Genomic DNA, 22,497 nt, shown 5'->3' with positions numbered 1-22,497 from the left:
GAGTTTGCCTTTAGGCTTCCCTCCAGGGAGCGGCCGGCCTGGCAGGGAGAGCCATGAGGTAAAGGAGCCCCAGGTGTCTGCATTCAGTAAGCAAAGGTCAGGTGTCCCACTGAGGGATAAAAGCTGGGACCCCTGGCAGAAGGGGCAGTGTCTGTGTGTGAGGTGGAGGCACTGTGCAGAGTTCCCTGTTGGGGAAGGACCTCCCGCCTCCCTGGGACTGGGCTCCAGTCAGGTCTGGCTTTTGTAAACGTGGGCTGTGTAGAGATTCAGTGTGTGGCTTCCTTGGTCTGATGTGTTTGGCTTGTTGACTCGGTTGTCTCCTGTCCCTTCTATGGGAGACTACATTTCACCATTTATTCCACCCATTGTTGGTCATGTGGTGTCATTGTTGGGGTCAGTGGGATTGATGTCAATTATGTATAATTTGACTGACTTGTTTGTACCCCCAGTGCTCACCCATGTACTGACCCTTTTGTACCAAATACAATTTGGTTATTGGTTCATCTTTATGCTGGCTGTGTCCTTTATGCTAGGCCTGATAATTGGCAAAACACCCTCCCAGCCCCATTTTCTATGAGTCTTTTAAATTAGTCAGTAAGGCAAAGGTCCACCCATATCTATGCATGATTTGAATAACACAAATATCTGAAAATATGGCTTGAGTGTATCTGTTCTTTTGATGGATATCTGCAGAAATTCAGTTTCTGCTCTCCTCACCATTTTATAACTAGCTCAAGCAATGACTTTCAGCTCTTGTCAGTAAGAAACTAGACTGCATATGAAAGTATCTTAAAGAACAAGATAGACATCATTACAATAGCTGTTACTTTATCTTCACGCAACCATTTACAAATCTATCAGACAGCTATAGACTCCTTACTAACCTTGTATTTCTAGCCTAGCAGCTGCACAAATGCTGATGCTCAAGCACATGCACTACGGACTGGACAGGCTGAACTCTTGAAGATATGACATCCAAACCACAGCAGTAATATACCCCACAGGTTCTTATGAGACATTCAAGACCACCTTACTTTAGTGCAGGAAATTATACAGGCAGAAGGTACAAACCCAGGCTTGCTGAACTGATCATAGAAAATTTCCATTAAGAGGCTCCAGGTGATTCCACCATTCACAGAATACTCCAGCAGCACTCCTTGGTTGCGGTTATTAGGCGTTATCAGACATCCATACATGAAATAAAACTGGATGAATTCTGCATTGGTGAGATTCAAGTCCACTGTAACTAACATACGGCTGCAGCCCTTAAAAGCAATGAAAAATACGTTGGCTGGTGTTGACAGGCAAAATTTATGAACATAAAAAGGGTTAGACTATGGAGTCTCTATTGTAACTTCACGTTGTAAAACCTTCAAAATTGTATGGAATTACACTAATTATAACAAAGGTAAAGCTACAACAGAATAATAAATGTACTTCCCTGAGGACATAATTTCAGTTATGTTCCATTTAAAAAATTCTTGTTGTGCATTATACGTGTTGCTACTTGAACCTACAGCTTTATACCATTCAGTATCAAGAATTGTGTTCACCTTTCTTCTGAATACAAGAGTTACAAAAATCCATGCTTCTAGTGTAAAACACAAGGTTTACCAGGCAGAATTAATGAATCACTGATTAGTGCTAATGGCTTGATTTGTGCAAACCATCAAATGGCACAGCAATTTTAATGTGTGTTTTGCCATAATCCATTATATATTTTACATTGCTTAGTCTATTAGTAAGTGGTGCCTACTTAGTCCTACTGGAAGGAAGTAGAAATGTAATGTTTCTGTTAGTTTATTTTAGAAAACTCACATCAGTTTGAACCTAGTTATGCTTGTAGATCTCTTCCATGAAAATTTATAATTTTTACATGTTTCTAAAATACTATTTTGTCATTTTTATAATCCCGAGGCTGTCAGTAAGCAAACTGTAATTCAGCAGCAGTCTGGGTTATATACCTACATATGTAGCTAAACCAGGAAATTTTACTCTGAAAAAATCCAGCAATGAAGTATCTGAAAGATGAGGCTGTACACAGATGTATTTTCAAGGACCAAATGCAAGTTATAAACATGCAAATAGCTAATTATTAATTTACCTTTGTGGTCTGATAAGAAGCCACACAAAACTCTTGTCTCTGGAAGTTATGAGTGCTATGAGGAGGCTATGAGTAAGTGGAACTGAACATCTACATACTCAGACTGTGCTTTAATCTATCAGCTCCACCTCCAAAGGCCCCTCTATGGCTCCTTTCAGGAGGTACACACACTGTATCGCATTTTTCTGACTGCAGCATAGCCAGGAACATAGTATCTGCTTTCCCGGAGTGTTCCTGTCTGGCCCTAGTCTGTAGGACCTGTGTGACTTTGACCTTCAGCTAGGCAAAGGATGTAAGTCTTTTTTATATGTTATATGTTTAATAATGTAATGCTGATATTTTTTTAACACCTTGCTATTTATTTAACTTTTTAAATCCTTCCCGTTTATACTGCCAAAGGGAGTCCATTGTCCCCCACACTGAACACACACCCCGCTGAAGTGAAGAGCCATCCCAGAGGCTACTGCCCCGCAGACTGTGCTCAGTTTGCCCCCGTTCACCGTCAGCCAGTTCTGGTTCGATGGCGAGCGATTGAAGTTATCTTTCAGTTGTGTCGGAAGGGGGGTCTCTGGCTCGTCACAGTACAGCCCACCCCAGTGCTCATCGCAGCTGCAGAAGAAAACAAATGCAAAATTCAGCTGGCAAAGGCCCTGGACGGAGATTTAATCAGTGCCATGTTATTCCACATTAAGAAGCCATCTTATTCTGCATAGAGACTGTCTGCATCATTTACTAGCACACAACTGGTATATGGGGGTTTCAAACATCTGCCACTTTTTGTAGTTAATATGAAACAAACATGACTTTAGGAAGGTTAGTGGTATGTATCATTCAAACTGCTAATACAGAGTACACTCCAGCACAGAGTAGAATCAGTGAAATACATTGTACTTGGATAGATGAACCTAAGAGAATGTGCCAAGCCTAAGAATGTCCTGCTAATGTTAAATTTGAAGTGTCTGTAGAATTTTAGTGGATGAATACTTTCCTGTTGTTTCTTTATATAGTTTCCCATTTTTTTTCTCCTCTGAAAAAAATTCTTACAATGTGTCAAAGATTGGATAACAGCATGGAAATGGGTTATGCTACTATGCAGATTTCACCAGGGAGATCATGCCTTGGTACTTCAGTGCTGTCAGGATAGAGGACAACACAATAATATGTCTATTCTGCAGCGGAATGTATTTCTTACAAACATAGTCAAAGCACAATTATACAACCATTTCCCCATTTCTGTTACCATTTGTGGCTGGAAAAAAGCAATACATCCATCTGGAAGGTATTTTTCTGTTGCCAGACGGACAAAGCTGGGGAGATCTGGTGGTTGTTAGCTTTGCAGGGCTCTATGTAGGCTGTTATACAGACAGTTTGAGGATCAAGCCAGTCTGCCGCCTCCAGCAAACCCTACCATGGATCAGAGGCATCAAGATAACACCAGTCTCAAGGCAAAAATCTGGCCTTGTGAAGAACAGGCACAATATCCTTTTGCTTCATGGACACTTCCCACCTCTAGCCCAGGCCCTCTGCACCCAGCACCAGGATGAGGGCACGGGGGACACAGCATGAAACACCTCAGGAATAAGGATGACACCTTCTGGGAAGCTCCGGGACTGTATGTCCCTAGAGGGTTGTTCAAACTCAAGGGGTCCCTTCCCCCTACCTGGTGGGAGGGGAGCCCATATGCAGCATAGACAACAGCAGAGGTGATGCAGTGCCACTGGGGAAAGGACTGGCAGCATCGCCCATAACGTGTGAACAGGCAGAGGGCTGGCAGAGCCAAACCCTGCACTTAACCTTCCTCTTGTTATTTCTATTCCCAGGAGGTCCCGGTGCACTGCTCAGTTTTAACAACAAAATCCACCTTCCTTTTAAAGATTGTATCAAAGTCTTCCCTGCAAATTTGTTAAAATGACAGCAGAGGACTGAAATGCTACAGCGCTGGACAGGACAGGGGACAAATGGCACTTACACACAGTTGTCTTGTGTGCACTTCCCATGGCCACTGCACATGTCTATGCAGCCATCCCCAATGTAGACATTATCGATTGCCCATGTTTGCTGCTTATCGAAAGGAGCAGGCTGGTGCCAGCGGAAACGAGTTGCTTGAGACCTTTGGGAGAGAAAGAAAAACAGAAAGGTAATATTTCTAGCTAAGCTAATCTTTATTTTGACTGAAAGGAAATGTCAGTCTTAAGGCTAGACCGCTCCTGGAATATTTGTTTGATATCAGCACAACCCGGGGCTCATTCCTGATAAGGACAAGGTTCCTGAAAACCCAAGAACAGAGTGCCCGCATTTTGAGAGCGGGACAAAGCACGGATGCTCAGTAACATGCTGAGCGTGTGGGAGGTGGAAAAAGGATCACTGATGAGAGCAAAGCAAGTGGGCTGTGGATGATGCAGTGGAAAAGAGGGTAGGAAGAAGGTAGTATGCTCAAAGGGAGGCTGAGACCAGTCATAACCATGTCCCAGCACAAATCCAAACTTGAGGCATAGCTGGGAGCTGGATCAAGCCAGAATCACCCAAATTCTCCAAGTTTTACCCTGACCCTGAGTTTATTGCTTCAGTGCAAGTCAACAAACTAACCTAACTTTTTCTCTATTAATTCTCCCAACTACACTTACGTAAGAGCATCTCTAGAAAGTGAGTTGGCTCCTAGGCAAGATGCTGCCGTTTATAAATCTACAGGAGAAAGCTGAGAGCACCCATGCAGGGTTTGTTGCGTGGCCCTGGTTTTGCCATTTCCTCCCTCCCCTCCATCCAGGGCTTGACTGGAAATATTAAGAAATGATCTATGGTGTGATGCTAGCTCCTTTCAGTAAATAATTGTCATTTTGTTGACTAAAGGGGGCTTAGCTCCCTATTCAGACACCTTGCTTTGATGTAGCTATATGTGAATTAATTGTCTCAGCTCCCAAGAGAGATGATGAAACCCTAACTGAAACAGGGGACACCAAATAGCTATTCAGATCATGCAGCAGTAGACATCTATCTTTGAATAGCTGTGAGTAAATTAATTTCCGTAACATCAAAAATACCATTTTCAATTCAAGCTAGTCCATGTTTTGCTGTACAGCACTAGATGGCAGCATTGAACTTTGTGTAGTCTTTTCTTTTGAAACTCAAAGGGAAATCACAATTATTGTAAACACCAAAACAAATAAACAGCAAAATCACCCAAATTTATTCAGTGTAAAAATAAACCTTTTATGGTGAGGTCAATGTTATTCTATGAATTATTTATTTATAAACATGTTACTTGAGGTGAATGAATAACAAGTTTATCCAAGGAGATATCTACTACTGTGCTGTCTAGCTGCTCATCAAATAGCATTTTTAAAAGAAATGCATAAATTGTGAGGAATTCCTTCAGGAATAAAGACAAGCACCTATATTTTACACTGCCTGCTTTAGTTTTGGCACTTCAGTAACAATTTATGGAGATGATGCTCCTGGGAGAAGCTTTGTATTTGCATACGCATTTTAAAATCAGCTCTGAGTCTAAGTTAAAAGTAAGTGTTCACTGTGTTCTACAGGTCAGAGGTTAGATAGAACGCTGGGGTATGAGCCCTAAAAGGCTATGTGAGTATGGGTTCTGTGAACCAGGCCAAGCTATTGACTGTGTAGCCTGCATGTCCCGAAAATGTACAGGCACAAACACTTAGAAACACACACCTGCTATTAGACAGCTTGAAATAATAAAGCAGCATAAAAGTTCTATCACATCTGTACTAAAGAGCCTACTAGCTGCACTATTCCTTATTCTAAAGCTTAAAGTCTCCCTTGCTTGTGAGCTAAGGTTGTAATAACTTCTCCGATGCAATCTCTACCTTAATATGTTTGGGAAATGGTATTACTTGAGGCAACAAATACAGTTATTGGATTGGACAGAAGAGAAATTTTTGCCTCATTAGGGTATCGGACTTCTTCTTTTGACATATAATGCTCAAAAATCTTTAGAGTCTTAAACTCAGGTTTATAAATTACTGTGATTCTATCTCGGGTGGTAGGTTCCTTTCAGGTCCAAATTCAATCAATCCCAGTCCTGATTTATCCTATTCAGCCCCAGAAAGCCTCTCCTGAATACAAATTTACAGACTTTATACAAGAATTGTTGGGGGTAATGGATTTTACAAACAATATGTAGCGAAGCAGCACAAAAGAGGAAGCAGAAGAGATCGATTCTGGGAACAAGTCCTAAAAAAGTACTGTTACTTGACATGAAGCACTGCACTGAAGATAGGGAAGAGTATAGATGCCCCAAATGTTTGGTAATAAAACATGAACTTTTTCACCACTAGTATCAAAACATGTGACAACTGTATAGGCACTCTCAGTACAATCGCTAAAAAATGAAGGTCTCTGTTTCCAAACTCATATGTTCATTAGCTGGCATCTTTCATAACAACCTTCTCAAATAGGCATAGGCTCTGCCTACACTGTGGTACTTCTGTGCCTGCAGTTAGCTCGGCCTATGTCTACATGAGGAGATTGGGCTCAGCAATAACAGCAAAGCTGTAGAGCCGAGCTGTGCCGGGAGCCTCATGTCCAGGCTATTACCTGTGTGTGCAGGGCTTTACTCCGGGCTAGCTCTACAACAGCTTTATTGGGTATGACTGCACAGGGCACAGTCACGGCCTCACTGCAAAACAGCACATCGAGAAGGATGCAAGCTGGAAGGCTGAACTACCCAGTTGTCTGTAGATGGATCTTACTGACAACAAAACAAAAATCCAGCAGTTTTCAGGGCATTGTAGGGAACTATATGGCAGCACTCCCAATAGCACTGTCAGTCCCAAACAGCTCCTTTCCCTGCAACCTCCCAACAAATCTAATTTTTCTTCCTTCGCAGACAAAGGAAAGTAGGAAAAAGAAGAGGAGGTGAAAATGGGGCACGTGTAAAAACAATGACAAGAGCATCAAAGCTGAGAGAGACACAAAGAATACAAGGAATGCACAGAAAACTAAGAACCCTGACAAGTTAAAACCACCTCATGGCCAGCAGCAGCAAGCACAGGGGGCTGCGGGGATTCAGCCAGTCCAATCAGCCACCAAAACAACCAGACTTTAGTGAGGCTGATGAAATGAGATTCTCTAAAAAGCTCCCCCTGTCCCTTCCCAGAGCAAGATGGATGAGAATTTCCTGTATTTACATAACTAAGAAAAGTAAATGCACATAGTAGAGTTTCAATTTTTATGCAAAGCAGAATGAGGCTTCATTTGCTGATACTAATTTGTTGTTATAGATGTGGACCAAACAAAAATAGCAAGGTACAATTATTTTAACACTGTTCATTTATCATGCCTTAATACAGAGTTTACATTTATATTTATTCTGCGGAAACCCAGAGGGAGATACCTAGTATAAGGAGGCAGGGGCAAAGTAACCCGGGTCCACTTGTTGAAAGTGTCCGAAATGAGAATCCTCTGGAGATGGTACTTGTTGCATTCCACATTAGTGGGAAGACAGTCTCTCAAAATTGGGTGCCAGGTCAGCCCAAGGTCCACTGAATACTCCAGTTCAATAGCTAAGGGTGGAAACATGTTTAGTTACTTAATTTAGTGACTTACATACGTAGGTCAACAATAAACTGGTAACCTCAGAGAGCGTTAGTCACAAGTTTATGCTAACAAAATAACCACTCAAAACTTTTCAACCCTTTGTCAGAGGCACAAAGCTTCAGTGGCAGTGCTGGAGGATATATTATATGTTGCTGAGCCAGTATAGCTTAGGAGAAGGCTGGAGTATACCTCTGTATCTGCCACCTAATTCAAGGGACCACAGGTGCAAAGACAAAGTCATCTGTCAAGTCGCCAGGATTAAGTCAAGACAATTTCTGTAGCAGCAGCATGCAAGAAAGTGATGTGGCAGCATCATGACCAGCAATCTTTTTTGTTTTTCAGGCTGGAGGATGAGATTCAGCTAGATGTAATCATTGTGTAAGGCAGAAAACACTCAAATTCAAACTTTTGGCTCTGTCACAAGATGGTTTAGTCACTCGTCCACCCCCTTCCAGACCAGCTCATTTCATTATCCAGCATAAACAATTTTAAATTGAGTTTGTTAGTCAGTGAACTTGTTTTCGTTCAAACACAGTCTAGGCACATTAAACTAATGTATTCATTTCTCAGCAAAAATCAGCAATTTCATTGTTTTTATGTTTATGGCTTATAAACTTTTATTATGAAAAATAGAAGTTAGTCAAGCTCACTAAATACTTCAAGTTAAACTTTTATGCAGCCATTAAAAAGTAAAGAGTAATAGGCACAGAATTGTAACTAAAGTAAATGTTCCAGCTGCCAAGCATTCTGGCTGTGTAAAACATGGACCGTGGTTGCAGTGACAGTGTGATAAATCTGCAATCTTTTTTGATTACTACAGACCCTTTTTTCTACCCTCATGCACAGAGAATGACCCTTTATCACTCAGTCAGTCCCACTTGATGTCCAAGCACTGAAGACAGTGCTTTAGAAATACAAGGACAAGTGGAAACAAACAAGGCTAAGTGAATTTTCAGTGAAAATTAAATGCTTTGCTCATCATGACTGGAAGCATGATTAGGTAGTGTCCTGCCTAATTTAATACTAAGTTAAGATAATGAAAAGTGTAGTAGACACAGAAACAAAAATGAAGGAACTGATTCTTTGCCAGTATATAGCTAAGCTGCCTAAACACTTTAAAACTGAGCAGGGGTGATCTTAGTATGCCATAGTCTCTTTCATACCAAAAGAAAAAAAAAATACTGTTAGACATGTGAGTAAAATACCTCAATTACTTTCATTGGCTTCAGAATAGCAAAACCAGAGAAGCCACTTCTGGGACTTCAGGTAAAATCTTTTTCCATTTTTATGCAGAATTCTAGAGGAATAGTCAGCAATCCAGTGAATTCACACATGCTACATGCTGCAACATACTGTATTCTCCTTCTCAAAAAATATCTATACCCCCAAACCCTACACTAAAAGAATATAATTTAAGATGTATGAACAAGAATTCAAAAGCTAGGAAGACTTGTTTCTTGTGCATCTTAAAATTCACATCATGGACCAATTTTTAATTTCCATGTGATGTGTACTGAATGCAGAGCATGTTTTTATTTATATATGTATGTATATGTGCATATACATATATACACATACAAAAGCATGCTCTGCACGGAATACATATAATGAAAAAAAGGAAGCTAGGTAATAAAAATTGGATCATGCACATTCATACATGCATCCATCCATCCATATATATACATGTTTATTATTTTGTATGGATGATACAAATTTCTGCAGTTGATGCTGACTTAGCATGTGGCGGATGGATGCTGATATAAAAAATTTCTTTGTTATAGAGGTGCAAGTGAGATCTGAACTGAGAGTTACTTCACCGAAAATGCAAAACCACAAAGCAAGAAACATATGCTGGGAACACACAGCTGCTTATTATTAAAACCACAAGATCACCCCAAGCAGTGGATGCCACATACTGGTAAATGGGTTTGAGTAAGACAGCTGTTAGTCTTTTTCTTAAATTGATTGAACTGCAACTTAAGTGCTTGAAGGGAATAATACACTTTAGTTTATCTTAGGCTTCAGACATCTAGAATAAAAAAGTGGACATTACAATTCCTAACAGAAACATGCAGCTTTAGTTTATTTCTGAGTTTTTGTTACGATGAATCAGAAAACAAGTGATCGTTCCAGCACAGGAGAGGAAGAAGGGCAGGAATTACTAAGAAGTCATTACCATAACAGGAGTCTGTAACAGAACAGGATGCTGCAAAATCTATTTGCAAGAAAGAGTCTTCATTGATAACGATGTCAGTAGTAACAACATAGCGGGTGCTAGCTTTCTCAATGAACACTAGAGCATCCCCAGTAGACCCACAAACTGGCATCTTTGTTCCACCAGGGTGGAGCAGCCACTTTCTACTATCCAGTGTGGTGAAATCATCTTCTAATACTGTATTGCCAGAGATGTTTCCTCCAATAAGAATCTGAAACATCAGGAAAGGAATTGTTATTGAAAAGAAAAAATATCTAGAAGTCTTCACAAACATGCACATGGCATAGCATCCTGGAGGAGGAAGATTTACCCATCTATGCATATATATTCTGCTAGTCCAAAACCAAAAAGAGTTTGGGTTATGAGGAAGGGGAATATCTTTTTTCTATAAAGGAGTCCTAAAGATATCGGCTCAGCTGTACAAATCTAAAGTTTGGGGAGGTAAAGTCCATCCTGGGTGAGGTAAACCTGCTCACAAAAATAAATGTTGTTAGGAGCAAAGTGATTAGACTGTCATTTTTTCCATTTGTTGTTCAGCTGTACTATAAGCTCATGCACTACTATCAGCTTGCATCTGCTGATAGAACTGGGGAGTCTCTTTTTTGTCATTGACTGTAAGACACCAGCATTTTACTATTCAACAGCAAGCAAGGTAGAATTAATTTTCATTTGTTATTCTGAATTCAGTTTCTGATTGTTCTGAACTAATATAACTACGTTCAGTGAAGATACAGGAATTAAAGAATGAGGATTTTTTAAACAGAAAGATAGGAAGTAAAATTTTGTAACCACATCATTAAACATGGCTGGGAGTTTGGTTTCTGGGTTTCTCCTAAGGACCTGAACTAACTCCTTTAAAAAAACCTTCATAAATATTTAAAGCAAGTTGCCTTGTACAATAACACTACTTAGAGTGCAATCACTTTAGTGGGGTTTCTTGAGATTTATACCAAGTCATACAAAGTAATATAATAATCTTTATAGAAGCAAATCCCAAATATGAAACAAAAGGTTTCTTAGGTTATTAGATATTATATATTTTTAAGTGAAGGTTTTTGAAATTTGGCCTCAGACTTGCATGTTGCATGGTAAGGCCTTCTGCAATGTGAACATAAGCCTCTACCCATATATAAAAGACTTTACTAGCTCTGAAATGTGAGTTCAGTACCCCACATGTAAACGGTGCATTAAAATCATAAGATTAGCAAACAGTAATTGTGGTCTGATCTTTTTCGAGATAATCATCATTCTAGAATATTTTTATACAAAGCATTTTTGCTTGACCCAGTGAAATGACATATGCCAGGAAAAGGGAAACATTAAGACTGAAAACAGTCTAAATTTGTATTAAAAAAAACCAATCTAGAGGATTCCTTACCTGGTCTATTACCCAGGGACTGTAGAAATGCCCATTCTCAGATGGTTGCCACCAGCGAAGCCGAGTGGAGCTGGAACGGGCCTTCAAGGGAATTTCCAGGGCAATGTATCGTCCCACATTGCTGGAGTTACTGAAGAGGAATTCCTGGAGAAGGCTCCATGTGAGGCCCCCGTTGAGCGAATACTGCAGCAGCACAGGCTGGCTCCTGGGGTCTGGCACCCCCTTGCCACATCCCAGTCTCATGAAGAACTGCACAAATCTAACAGGGGGAACAATTACTGGAAAGATTTATTTTCTGCAACATCCTAGATAACCAGCTAGAGAGACTTGGAGTTTGTCTATTGACAAGCCCCATGATTTCTTGCTGTAAGAGTCAGCTTTAGGAGATCTTATGATTTCCTTTTCAAAGACTCCAGAATATAAGCAGACAGACAGGTGGGATGATGAAAATTCATTTTGCCTGTGTGGTAGTTTGCCAGGCAGAAGAGGCTTAGCAAAGCTGGTAATTTATGTTTTGAGCTTTTGTCTGCATAGCAGATGGTGTTGCAAATATCAGAAACATAATCCTGGGTGAAATTTTTATCCCTGCAGCCCATGAGTACAGATTTTAGTGGCAGAAAAGCAATGGTACCTTAAGTAAACCATAATTCGCTAATAATTTGCTGAAGTGCTTAAATTCAAAATAAGCATCCTGGTTTTCCATTGGCATAAACTAGAGAAAACCTGGACAGAAGAACAAAGCATGTTTCACTTTCAGGGATCTTTTTGTCCATTTAGTCAGCCTGGGAAATTTGTCTAAATCACACTGCTTAAATGTGCTGGCTTCCCTGAAGCCAGCCCAAGCCACCCAGGGACATCAATGCTTTCATCCCTTATTTAATTGGCTTCTCCAAAGCAGCACAATAGACTTGTATCAAACTGCGAAATTCTTCCCGTTAGCCGATGCTTATAAAGAGCTCTACTATGCACTTGGAGTGGAGGGAACCGCTGCTGTAATGATATTTACCTATCGGACTTGCAGGGATATTACAAGTATTAATTCATGTTTGCACAGCTTTTGCACAGCTTTAGAGTGTTGCATCTGTTCTAATTATTATTGCATTAGTACTGCCTGTCTCATGGTTAAATGAAATGGCTCAGAAGAAGTTTTGTATCAAAAGTCTTGCTCTGGCTTGATCTGCAGGTAGATCCACTGGGAGTGGATGCTGCAGAGGTGCTGGGCAGATGAAGCTTCAATAAAACACCAGACCTGCAAGTCAATTAATTCTAGTCCTCGCTGCTACTCATGGCTTCCCTGCTACTATATATAACTTCCTTCACTATAGATTATATCCACCTCCACGTCCCAGACATAACATATTGCTTGTGCTTTAAAGGAGCACTGGGCACCCTCATGGATCAACATATCAACTGTAATGGATTGATTTCACTGCTGAAAAGTCTTTGTGCCTCCTCAGATTTACTCCAATGTTCACCACATAATTCAAAGGAAGTAAACCCAGGTGACCTTGTCTCTGTTGAATCTGCTCTCTGTTGATTGCTATTCTTTTATCTGATTTTTTACTAATATAGTAATGAACCCACTCAGATATCGGTAACATAACATTTAGCAGATGGAGAAGTAATTTTAAATATCTCTTCTCATCTCAGAGATATTTTGCAAATGCTCTGCCTATTTTGAAATGGAAAAGCAAAGTTTTCTTATAGATCTAGTAACACTAAAATGTGTGGATATTCTTCCAGTAATTCAGAACAGAAAGGGATTTGATCAGTTGGGATACCTAAAATATTGTGTCCCTATGGATATTTCATGCTGTGCAGTTTCAGCTACTGGCATCACCATGATGGTGATATACTGTCCTCTGTGTTAAATTATTTAAAATATAGGAGTGACGGCAGTGGATAGTGGATTGAAGACTCCGCTTGATTTCAATCCCCAGGTGCTCAGTGTGGCTGGCAGCACCAACAGACACCACTGCTTGCCTGTGTACTTCAGGGGATCTCATAAGGGGAAGTTTTAATGTGATTACTGAGTCTAATACCCTTAAAAATATCTATTAGAAATGCTGTTTCTCATCATTCCTGCCATAAACTGAAACTTCTCCCCAAGTCCTGTGCAGAACCTGGCACGCCTGTGTCACAGAGATCTGTTGTGCTTTGCAGGTGGCCAATAGTCAGCCAGGAAATTAGGAAAATCCCTCTGCAATTACTTTAGGTTGCTAAAGAGCAGCCTCCAGCAACACTGTTGCAGTCTACCTTGCTCTTTAGAAGAGAACATACAGTTATTTGTTGATAACTGTTATTTTTCATAAGCATATACAAGAAATGAAACATACTGCTTTGTTTTCCAAGGCAGAATTAATTTATCTCCATGTAACACCTTGAGGTCAATATATGCAAATCCAGCCACAGACTATCACGGAGAAGAGATAAATGACAGTTCTTTGAACATGAGCACTAAGGAAAACATGTTGTTTAGTCTAATGAAGCAACTTACAAGATCTCTTGTATCTTTTGTTAAATAATCTTTTAATTTCAGAATGGTCTAGGAAATCAAATTAGTGCAGAGAACCGGTGTTCGTGTTTACCAAGCTTTGAAAAAAGTTTGCTGTGAGGAATCTTAGAAATTCAGTAATTAATATTAAATTAATATTAAACCTCACTGAGGGCTAGCTAACTGTTGATCTAAAAAATACAGTGGTTAGAAATTAAGCATTTTTATTGACCATAGGGGTCTGCAATTAAACCATTATTTGAAGCTTCAATGCTAATGAAGACAAGTCAAAAAGAGATAAAGTGCCTGTTAAAGTGTTTCCCACAGAACATTAGAGAGGAGTAGGGTGTGGGTGTTTATAAGAGATCAGTGGGAAAAAGTCTCAGAGAAAATCAATCCCTCCAAAGTAATAATATAAGGATATAAGCTAAGATACTGAATAAATTAGAAAACAATGTGTATTTATTAACATTCATGCAATCAGGATGCGGTTTAATTTATATTAGTGTAAATTTTTTAAATGTGGCTTGCTGAGCGTGCCTCACACATCAAATATCTCCTCTGCAGGCCATAATCATACAACATAATATCTCAATACACTAAAAATATTTGCTTTTCAATTGCTATGCTTGGTGTAGCTGGTGACAGCTTGAAGGGAATTTCTCAGTGAATTGTTGGAAACAAATGTGCACAATAAGAAGAAAGCAAGCTTCAAAAAATGAAAGGCTTGTGAGATGATGAATATAAGAGTTATACTGGCAGTAGGTAGTCCTGTTTCAGCAATGGCTCATAATACACCAAACTGTAAGACAACAGAGCGTGTGACATGCAGTCGATTTCTGTAAGACAAACAGCATGTGACATGCAATCAATTTCTCACATTATGCATTTAAGAAATAAAAACTTGCATAAACTACTTAAGGTGTGGCATCAGATCCTGGAGTTAATATTCAAGGAAAAAAAGTAACGTTTAAATGGTTAATCCCATTAAAGTTCACGTTAAATTTAGTTTAAATGGATAACAGTGGTTAAAATGCAATATTTGCTAAAGGACCACAGAATATATCAGTTTGCCTTTACCACAGAAATACCACATATGTATTATTCTTCAGTATATTATTTCTTCAGTGAAATCCTGAAAAAACTTTGAAAATGTGTTACCTGGCTTGTGACAAATCTAGGTCTCGAGTCATCAGCATACGTAAGCCTTCTTCATTAAAGAAAAGATTGTTTCCTCCAGACATGATACCACATTTCCTTGATGGCTTTCCACCACTCACAAGCAAGAATCTATCCGACTCCAGCTGACCTGAATACACAGTAAATACATATTTATAATTTACCTTGAAGTGCTCCTACTGCAAAAGTACTACTTCCAGAGGAAAAGAGCTAAATTAAACATCACATGCAGAGTGAAGAAATATTCAGTGTTTCTGATGCAATGTAATTTAGAAAACTACCATGAATCAAAACAAAATAAACAAAATAAACCCAGAAGTATGAAATCTGGGATCTTAGTCTCCAGATATTCCACTTTTATTCATTTTTCTTAAGATAACAACAAAGTATCCAGGTCTGTATAAAGAAACTTTGGGTACCATGTGGTAGCATGAAAGCAAGGGCTGGCAAAATTTAAAATGAACAGCACGGCCTATGAAAGGATGAGTTTGGTTCACAGCTGCTGCTTTATTCCAAAAATGCTCTTCTTGCCATGCTTGCTAGCGGGGGAAACCTCTACGTGGTTTTAAAGTTGTGTGTGTGGATGCAGTGTGTGCCCAGGCACACATGAGACTTTGAGTTCCCTCCTACCATCACTTGCTTGGGGTCTGCTGTGCCTGCTGAGCAGTGGCCCTCACCGCTGAGACACACGGTCTGCTCTGAAACCATGTTTGCTGTATTAAGGCCCTTTAGATTTCCCTTGTAGTGAGAAACGACACAACCTCAAAGCCTTCTGTTGTTTGCCTCACTTGTATGTGTTCTGTCTGTGCTAAAGTCAAACTACTATCAAACCATCGTTTTCTTCTAAAATTATTTTCTACATGTAGAGTTTTGGGAAATTCCATTTTGGTGAATATTTTCTATTCTGGCATTAACAACTTCACAAAGAGTCAGACACTCCAAACCAGGCAACTGATAGCCATCAGATATTCACAAAGCATGCCTGAGAATGACATCTAAACTACTTGGTTCATGGGAATATGCCCACAGCATAAATTATATTCAGAAGCATTCAGGGGTGAGGAAGACTTTGGTGTTTTATCCCTTGAGCCCTGGGTTCCACTAAGACAGACAGGCAGAATTCACCCCTCCCACAAAAAAAGAGATACCTTCAAAATCATCCTTAAGGAAGTCAGAATTCTTGGTACTTATTTTGCAGGTTGGCCCAGAGTACCCGGGGTCACAGATGCACTTTGTGCCGTTGATACAGCTGCCGTGCCCACTGCACATCTCCTCGCACTGCGGGCCGATGTACACGTTGTCAATGGCCCAAGTCACTGGCTGGGATCCAGCAGGGTAAAATCCTTGGTACCATCTGAACCTTGCCAACCTGAAAAAGGCATAAAGTGTACGCTAAAAATTAGTTTCATCTTTTTTGTATTCTCTATATATGCCATACTATGCATATATACAGTATTCTTTCTGTTGGAACTGGCTTGACAAATGGCCTAATTCTAGAAACTGACTGCTATACCTAATTCCTTTAGTACCTCATGCATCTTTATGTTGACGTTCAACCCAAGTACTGACAGAAATAAAAATAACATTATTTATTACTTGTAACACCAAAACTGAATGATGGACTTGAAAATGGGATTTGAAATCTAACCACTCTTCTCTCCATCATTCATGGGGAGGATGAATGGCTGTAGTCTGATGGATTTCCTTCTGCTTTGGCGTACAGTGTCTGAGTCAGATCAGACCACCTTCACCCTCTCCTGGAGGGTGAACTCCTGCTTCATGCTGCCACCCTGCCGCCAGGGAGACCACCTGTAGGGCTGGGGTGGTAGGATCTCACCCTCAGTTACGCAGAAAGAAAACATGATCTGAAATGTCACCAGGTATTCAGTTTGCTTTCAGGTGGCTTAATCTTAAACCAAACTGATATTGAAAGTTGTTAAATTAAACTATATTCTCCTTTGGGTGCTGTCCTGTCATTTTTAATTTGCCTCCTAAGTGCTACTCACATCAATGCCACATATAAATAGGAACTGACTGGGGAAAGAGGGAAAACAAATCAAGATTGGGAAAAATACTTGAGAGACTAATTTTATTGACAATTCAGAAAACATTTTAAAGGAGGAAGGAAAGCAGAAGAGTGAGAAGGGAAAAGCACTTAATTGCCTTGCATGTTTAATTGTCTTATTAGAGATATCTAAATGCAGCAGGTGAATCAATAGCACAGGTAGCTGATGGGTTTTTTTTGTCTTGGTATGATAAAAAGGAATTTTTATGAGGGGATTCAGGTGATAAGGGATAGCTGATGGGTGGGGACACTACTAAGAGTTTCAAGGAAGATACCCAAGAACCAGAGTCCCGCTGAAAGTCAAAAACATTGATTCTAGTGTGCCCTGAGGCGAGGACACAAGTGTGAGGCTGGAGGTATTGCAAGATCCTCTTTAGAGGAGATCTAAGCCCCATGGGCTGGATTAATTCCATCCCTGAAGCACATCAGCTCCTTCTCTCAGGCTCCCTCTTGGCGAGGGTAAAGTCTGACTTGTGTCTGAAGTAGAGTGAAATACTGGTCTTGTTGAAGTTGGTAGGGGTTTCTTCACTGCTCCAACAAACTCTCATCTCTTCCTTCAGAATATAACTGGAATACTACATCGTAGTTACAGCTGTCTGCTGAGAATGTCCAAAATAACATATGTAGTGGAAATAACTGAAAATGTCTTAATCTTCATTTAAATACAATCACTTGACACTTTGGGGATGAAAAGGCTGGGTTTTTTTAGGATTACAAGATGAGTCAGGTTTGGAGTTTTTTTCTTGTTATTCCAGTGTATTCTGGTGCAGAAAATCCCATTTCAGCCCTCTGGGCCAATAATTTCATGGCACTGAATGCTCCATGGAAGCTGCTTTGCACTGCTGGGTTTGGCTGGCTATCAGCAATTGACTTCTGGCCTGGTGTGTTGGGGAAGGTGTAAGGAGGAAAGGCAGACAAACAGGAGAAAACCACTCAGGAGCAGAGGACTAAATGAAAATACCTGGAAGGTTTAAGTGAGTTAGGAGCCTTAATAGTCAAAATTTTCAGTTGAAGGGATGCATTGGTAGTTGGGCAAATGGTCAAATAATTATTTTGGGCAAAGCCAGAAGGACAAATGAGCTGCTGCAAGAGACTGTTACCTATTCCATGCTTGAAATGTTAACTGTCTTAAACCAGAAAGTACAAGTTTAAAATGTAAACATTTTCTTAAATTATTAAACATCCAGACTTTCCAAATGTGGTTCTCATCTCTTATACAGGTCTTTTCATACTTTCAGAGGCACATAACGGGGCCACTTATTTAGTGGAGGGACCATTGCATGCAGAAGTTTCATACTCAAGTCTCATAGTTGCACAGACTCAAAGTCTCATAGTTGCATAGCTCATTTTCATTCATCTGTGCTACAGTTTAATCCTTAATGGTGTGTTCTTTTACAGAAACTGAGTTGATGCTACAAGACAGTTTTCCCTGAAAAAGTAAACTACTGTTTTATACTTTGAAAAGTTACATGTTATTATGCATGCTAGCACGTATTGGTTTTCTATGCCATGTATCTGTTAACATCCAACCTAGTTTGTTCATCAAACATTAAGTTTCTGAGTGACTGCAGCAGTTACAATTTCTTAGAATCAGAGAACTTTACAGCCACAAGAGACCTCACGTATTTATATCAGCCCATTTCCTTACCCTGAAGTAGAATCAAGTTTATACTAGCTCACATTTTACCTCATTTTCTAATGGATCTCAAATTTCATGCAAGAATCATAGAATCATAAACTCATAGAATGATTTGAGTTGAAAGGGACCTTAAAGACCATCTGGTTCCAACCCCCCTGCCATGGGCAGGGACACCTTCCACTAGCCCAGGTTGCTCAAAGCCCCGTCCAACCTGGCCTTGAACACTGCCAGGGAGGGGGCAGCCACAGCTTCTCTGGGCAACCTGTGACAGGGCCTCACCACCCCTCACAGGAAATAATTTCTTCCTCATATCTAATCTAAACCTACCTTCTTTCAGTTTAAAACCATTACCTCTCATCCTATCCCTACACTCCCCGATAAAGGGTCCCCCCCCATCTTTCCTGTAGCCCCCTTTAAGTACTGGAAGGCCACTCCAAGGTCTCCCCAGAGCCTTCTCTTCTCCGGGCTGAACAACCCCAACTCTCTCAGCCTGTCCTCGCAGGGGAGGTGCTCCAGCCCCCTGAGCATCTTCGTGTCCTTCCTCTGGTACCATGTGAGCAGGTCCATGTCCTTATGTTGGCAGCCCCAGAGCTGGACACAGCACTGCAGGTAGGGTCTCAGAAGAGCGGAGTAGAGGGGGAGAATCACCTCCCTCAACCTGCTGGCCACACTTCTTTTGATGCAGCCCAGGATACAGTTGGCTTTCTGGGCTGTGAGTGCACATTGCTGGCTCATAGTCAGTTTTCTATCCACTAATACCCCCAAGTCCTTCTCCACAGAGCTGCTATCAGTCCACTCACTGCCCAGCTTTTATTCGTGCTTGGGATAATATCCTTGCTGAATATCCTTGATGAATTCAAATGGCTAACACACTGCAGTAAAGAACATACAAAGTGCTTTAAGAACAGTCAGTTTTGCATTAATTTTACCATTCCACCCACTTCCATAAAAATGTCACCAATTACATACATGGGTAAATAGGAATTGATTTGTGTCTATTCTACATTAGCATTAGGCACAATGTATTTGAACACTAACATTCAAAATAAAATGTGGAGAAAAATTTGTCATCTAGTCTGCTCTAGTGCAGACTGCACCACTCGTGCTGGGAGAACATTTTGGATAGAAATCAGAAATAAAAACAAACCAACAAGTAGCTGGACAGGAATAGGAGATAGACACTTACCCACAGAGGTGCAGTTTTCCAAAGTGAATGACCTCCCTTCTCCAGCCCTGGGTGGTGCCTGAATAGTAAGTGCTACTTGGGTGATGCTCAGTGGAGCACAGGGAGCTGAGGTGGCTGCTGCTGCTGTAGCACAAGGGGAGTAGCAGGTGCCAAGTCGCCCCCAGATCTCTTGAGAACTCCAGCTTCACTGGGTCAGCAGAGGAGCTATCAGTGGTGCAGCCAATATTGATCTGGGGCCAAGACATGAAATGCAGAAGATGACATAGGGCAGGACTCATTATGAGTTTGACTCTTCATCTTAGTCAGCCTCCCCCATTTGGTATGGTATTTATTTAACCTAGGAAAATGGTGTTTTGGGAACTCATTTAATAACTGGGATGATGCACTAAGGACATGAGCGTGAACATGATGTCTTGTACATGGCCTACCTGTCCATGGGCATATCACTTATCATAAAATGAATGTAAAATGAAATCCCTGACTACTTCTACTAAGAGACAACCATAAAGTTAATTAGACAAAATCCCAAAGGAGAGATGCTAACATTGCTGGAGCAAACGCATCAGCTCTTGCAATCCTCTGTCAGGTACTGAAGTAATCACAGCACCAAAAACGCTTTTTTAAAACCAGAAATATTAAAACAAAATGTGCAAACATGAAGTTTTTGTTAAATTGTTGATATGGACTATGGTCCTCTTTTATGTTACACTTAAAAAAAAAAAAGCTTATGCTACAGGGTGCGTGCTGTATCACTTCCATATGTTCTTCAGATTTCATACTCACTACCCATTTGCTCATGTACAGAAGCAAAGCCCTAGGAGACAGCATTGAAAGAGTATCATAGCTGGATGGATTTAGACTCAATGTCACACTGAAACATAGTTTGGAAGTGTCAAACCTCTCAGGCTGTTCTTACAAGATTCCTGATGTAGACAATAATAGAAAAGGCAGAAAACTTAGATGAATAACAGTTGTACTACTGAATAAAAATATAAAATGATTTGTACAGAATCTGTGACCTCTTAAGACATGTTTTCTGCATGCACCCAGTGCATATTAGTCTGCTTTTCTTTCACACTGATATTAAGGTATTCTTTTAGTTTCAAATTGCTTATATAAAAGAAGAAGAAATAGTTCCCTTACAGGATGACTCTCATATAAAATAATATGTACTATACTTACCATGCAATAAATAAACATCCATTGCTGATGAAATACAAAGCCTGTACTAAAACTATGAAACATTTTTGGTTTTTTACATATCTTTGTAGCAGAAAAGAATTGTCTAACATGCTGCTCTGTAATGAAAATCTATTTTTTTTCTAAAATCCAGTAATACTTAGAACTGTGCGTGAATGTTGAAAACGTATCTTACATCGAATTTCCTTCATCACTCTTCAGTGCACATGAGTCCCATCAACCTACATTTGACTAGAAGGGTTGTCTGTTCGTCCGGAAGCTAGAGAGATGCTTGACCCAATATAGGTTTTGACTCCTGAGACACAGAGAGAAACTCCACTGCATTATGCATAACTTCTTCATTTATACTAATATCCTCAAAAACGTGAGCTGAAAACAATGTTCTTACCACATATGGAAGTAAGCATGTAGATTTTATGAGGTTAATGCTCTGAAGACTTATAAATATCTTAAAGTGACCTCAAACATTTCTGTTCTACAGGTTCTAATCTATATTTTAAAACAGAAAATGGTTTGCATTCAATAATTTATGAATTTACTGCATGACAACTGAAATGTGCATGAGTACACAGCTAAGCCCAGTTTTCTTGGAAAACCTGCAGTATCATTTTAGTAATTGTTTATAAATCAGTATAATTTGCTGTTTAATGCTACAGCATGCTACATCTTTGTTGAAAGCAGCCTGGTAATTGTGGCATGGCAATTTACATGAAAGAGTCTTTTACTGCTAATATAATGAACCCTCTAGACTAATACATACCAAGCTAAATGGTTACTCCTATCTGTAGCTGCCCTAGCCACTGCACAGTTTAGATTTTAGGATAAACCAGAAACACAGTTTAGTTTAGACTATGTGTTATCATTGGGATTCCTGTTTCCGCTGACTATATGAGAAGCACAAAAAATATGCTCCTTATTAATGAGCTTTAGATAACTCCCAAAGATGGGATGAATTCAGGCCATCATGGCTAAAGAACAGCTTCCTCTAGAGCATTTATGAAAGCATGGGCAGAAGTAAAAAGAAAGCAGAACCGTGGCTTTCTGAGAAAGTACAGCAGTGCAGTTAGGCCAGCAAGTAGGAAAAATTAATTTCTAATGTCAGTTCACAGTAATGTTCAGTCGGTTCAGCTCACGGAAATGCTGCACACTTATCCTGAGCAGGCTGGGAAGTGACAATCTGGACACTCATTATATTTTGCTCATCAACTTGTCTGCCAGTGGTGACGCCAACTTGTAGGACATGGACTTAAATGTTAGTGCAAGTAATTTAGGCAAGAATGTATAAGACTTCGACGCAGAAATTTCCCTTATCTGTGTATTAAAAGCTTCATGATACACCCACATGAGGGAAAGTAATATCAAAGCAATTACAGGGGAAATTATACAGGCTTCTCTACTTGACGATCATAACAGTTGGGCAAATACACCAAAGAGCAGAACCTGAAGGAACAGAATTGTCTAAGCAAAAGGCAAAA

General features: G+C 40.0%; 1 protein-coding gene across 2 annotated transcripts in view; it reads right to left on the bottom strand.

Moving 5' to 3' along the window:
* Positions 1 to 22,497, bottom strand: part of RELN (reelin) — a 295,831-nt gene that overhangs the window by 26,408 nt on the left and 246,926 nt on the right. For both annotated transcript variants that reach the window (XM_074903370.1, XM_074903369.1), the window contains exons 41-49: positions 19,823 to 20,052; positions 16,081 to 16,301; positions 14,915 to 15,062; positions 11,260 to 11,518; positions 9,843 to 10,092; positions 7,464 to 7,632; positions 4,074 to 4,214; positions 2,536 to 2,713; positions 1,072 to 1,265 (exon numbers count right to left, since the gene is read on the bottom strand). In XM_074903370.1, coding sequence (XP_074759471.1) covers positions 1,072 to 1,265; positions 2,536 to 2,713; positions 4,074 to 4,214; positions 7,464 to 7,632; positions 9,843 to 10,092; positions 11,260 to 11,518; positions 14,915 to 15,062; positions 16,081 to 16,301; positions 19,823 to 20,052 — 1,790 coding nt within the window. The remainder of the gene's footprint in view (positions 1 to 1,071; positions 1,266 to 2,535; positions 2,714 to 4,073; positions 4,215 to 7,463; positions 7,633 to 9,842; positions 10,093 to 11,259; positions 11,519 to 14,914; positions 15,063 to 16,080; positions 16,302 to 19,822; positions 20,053 to 22,497) is intronic.

Source organism: Athene noctua, chromosome 3 (assembly GCF_965140245.1).
Source record: "Athene noctua chromosome 3, bAthNoc1.hap1.1, whole genome shotgun sequence".
Lineage (NCBI taxonomy): Eukaryota > Metazoa > Chordata > Aves > Strigiformes > Strigidae > Athene > Athene noctua.
The sequence above is the reverse complement of the archived record's forward strand: the minus strand, read 5'-3'. Positions and strand labels throughout refer to the sequence as shown.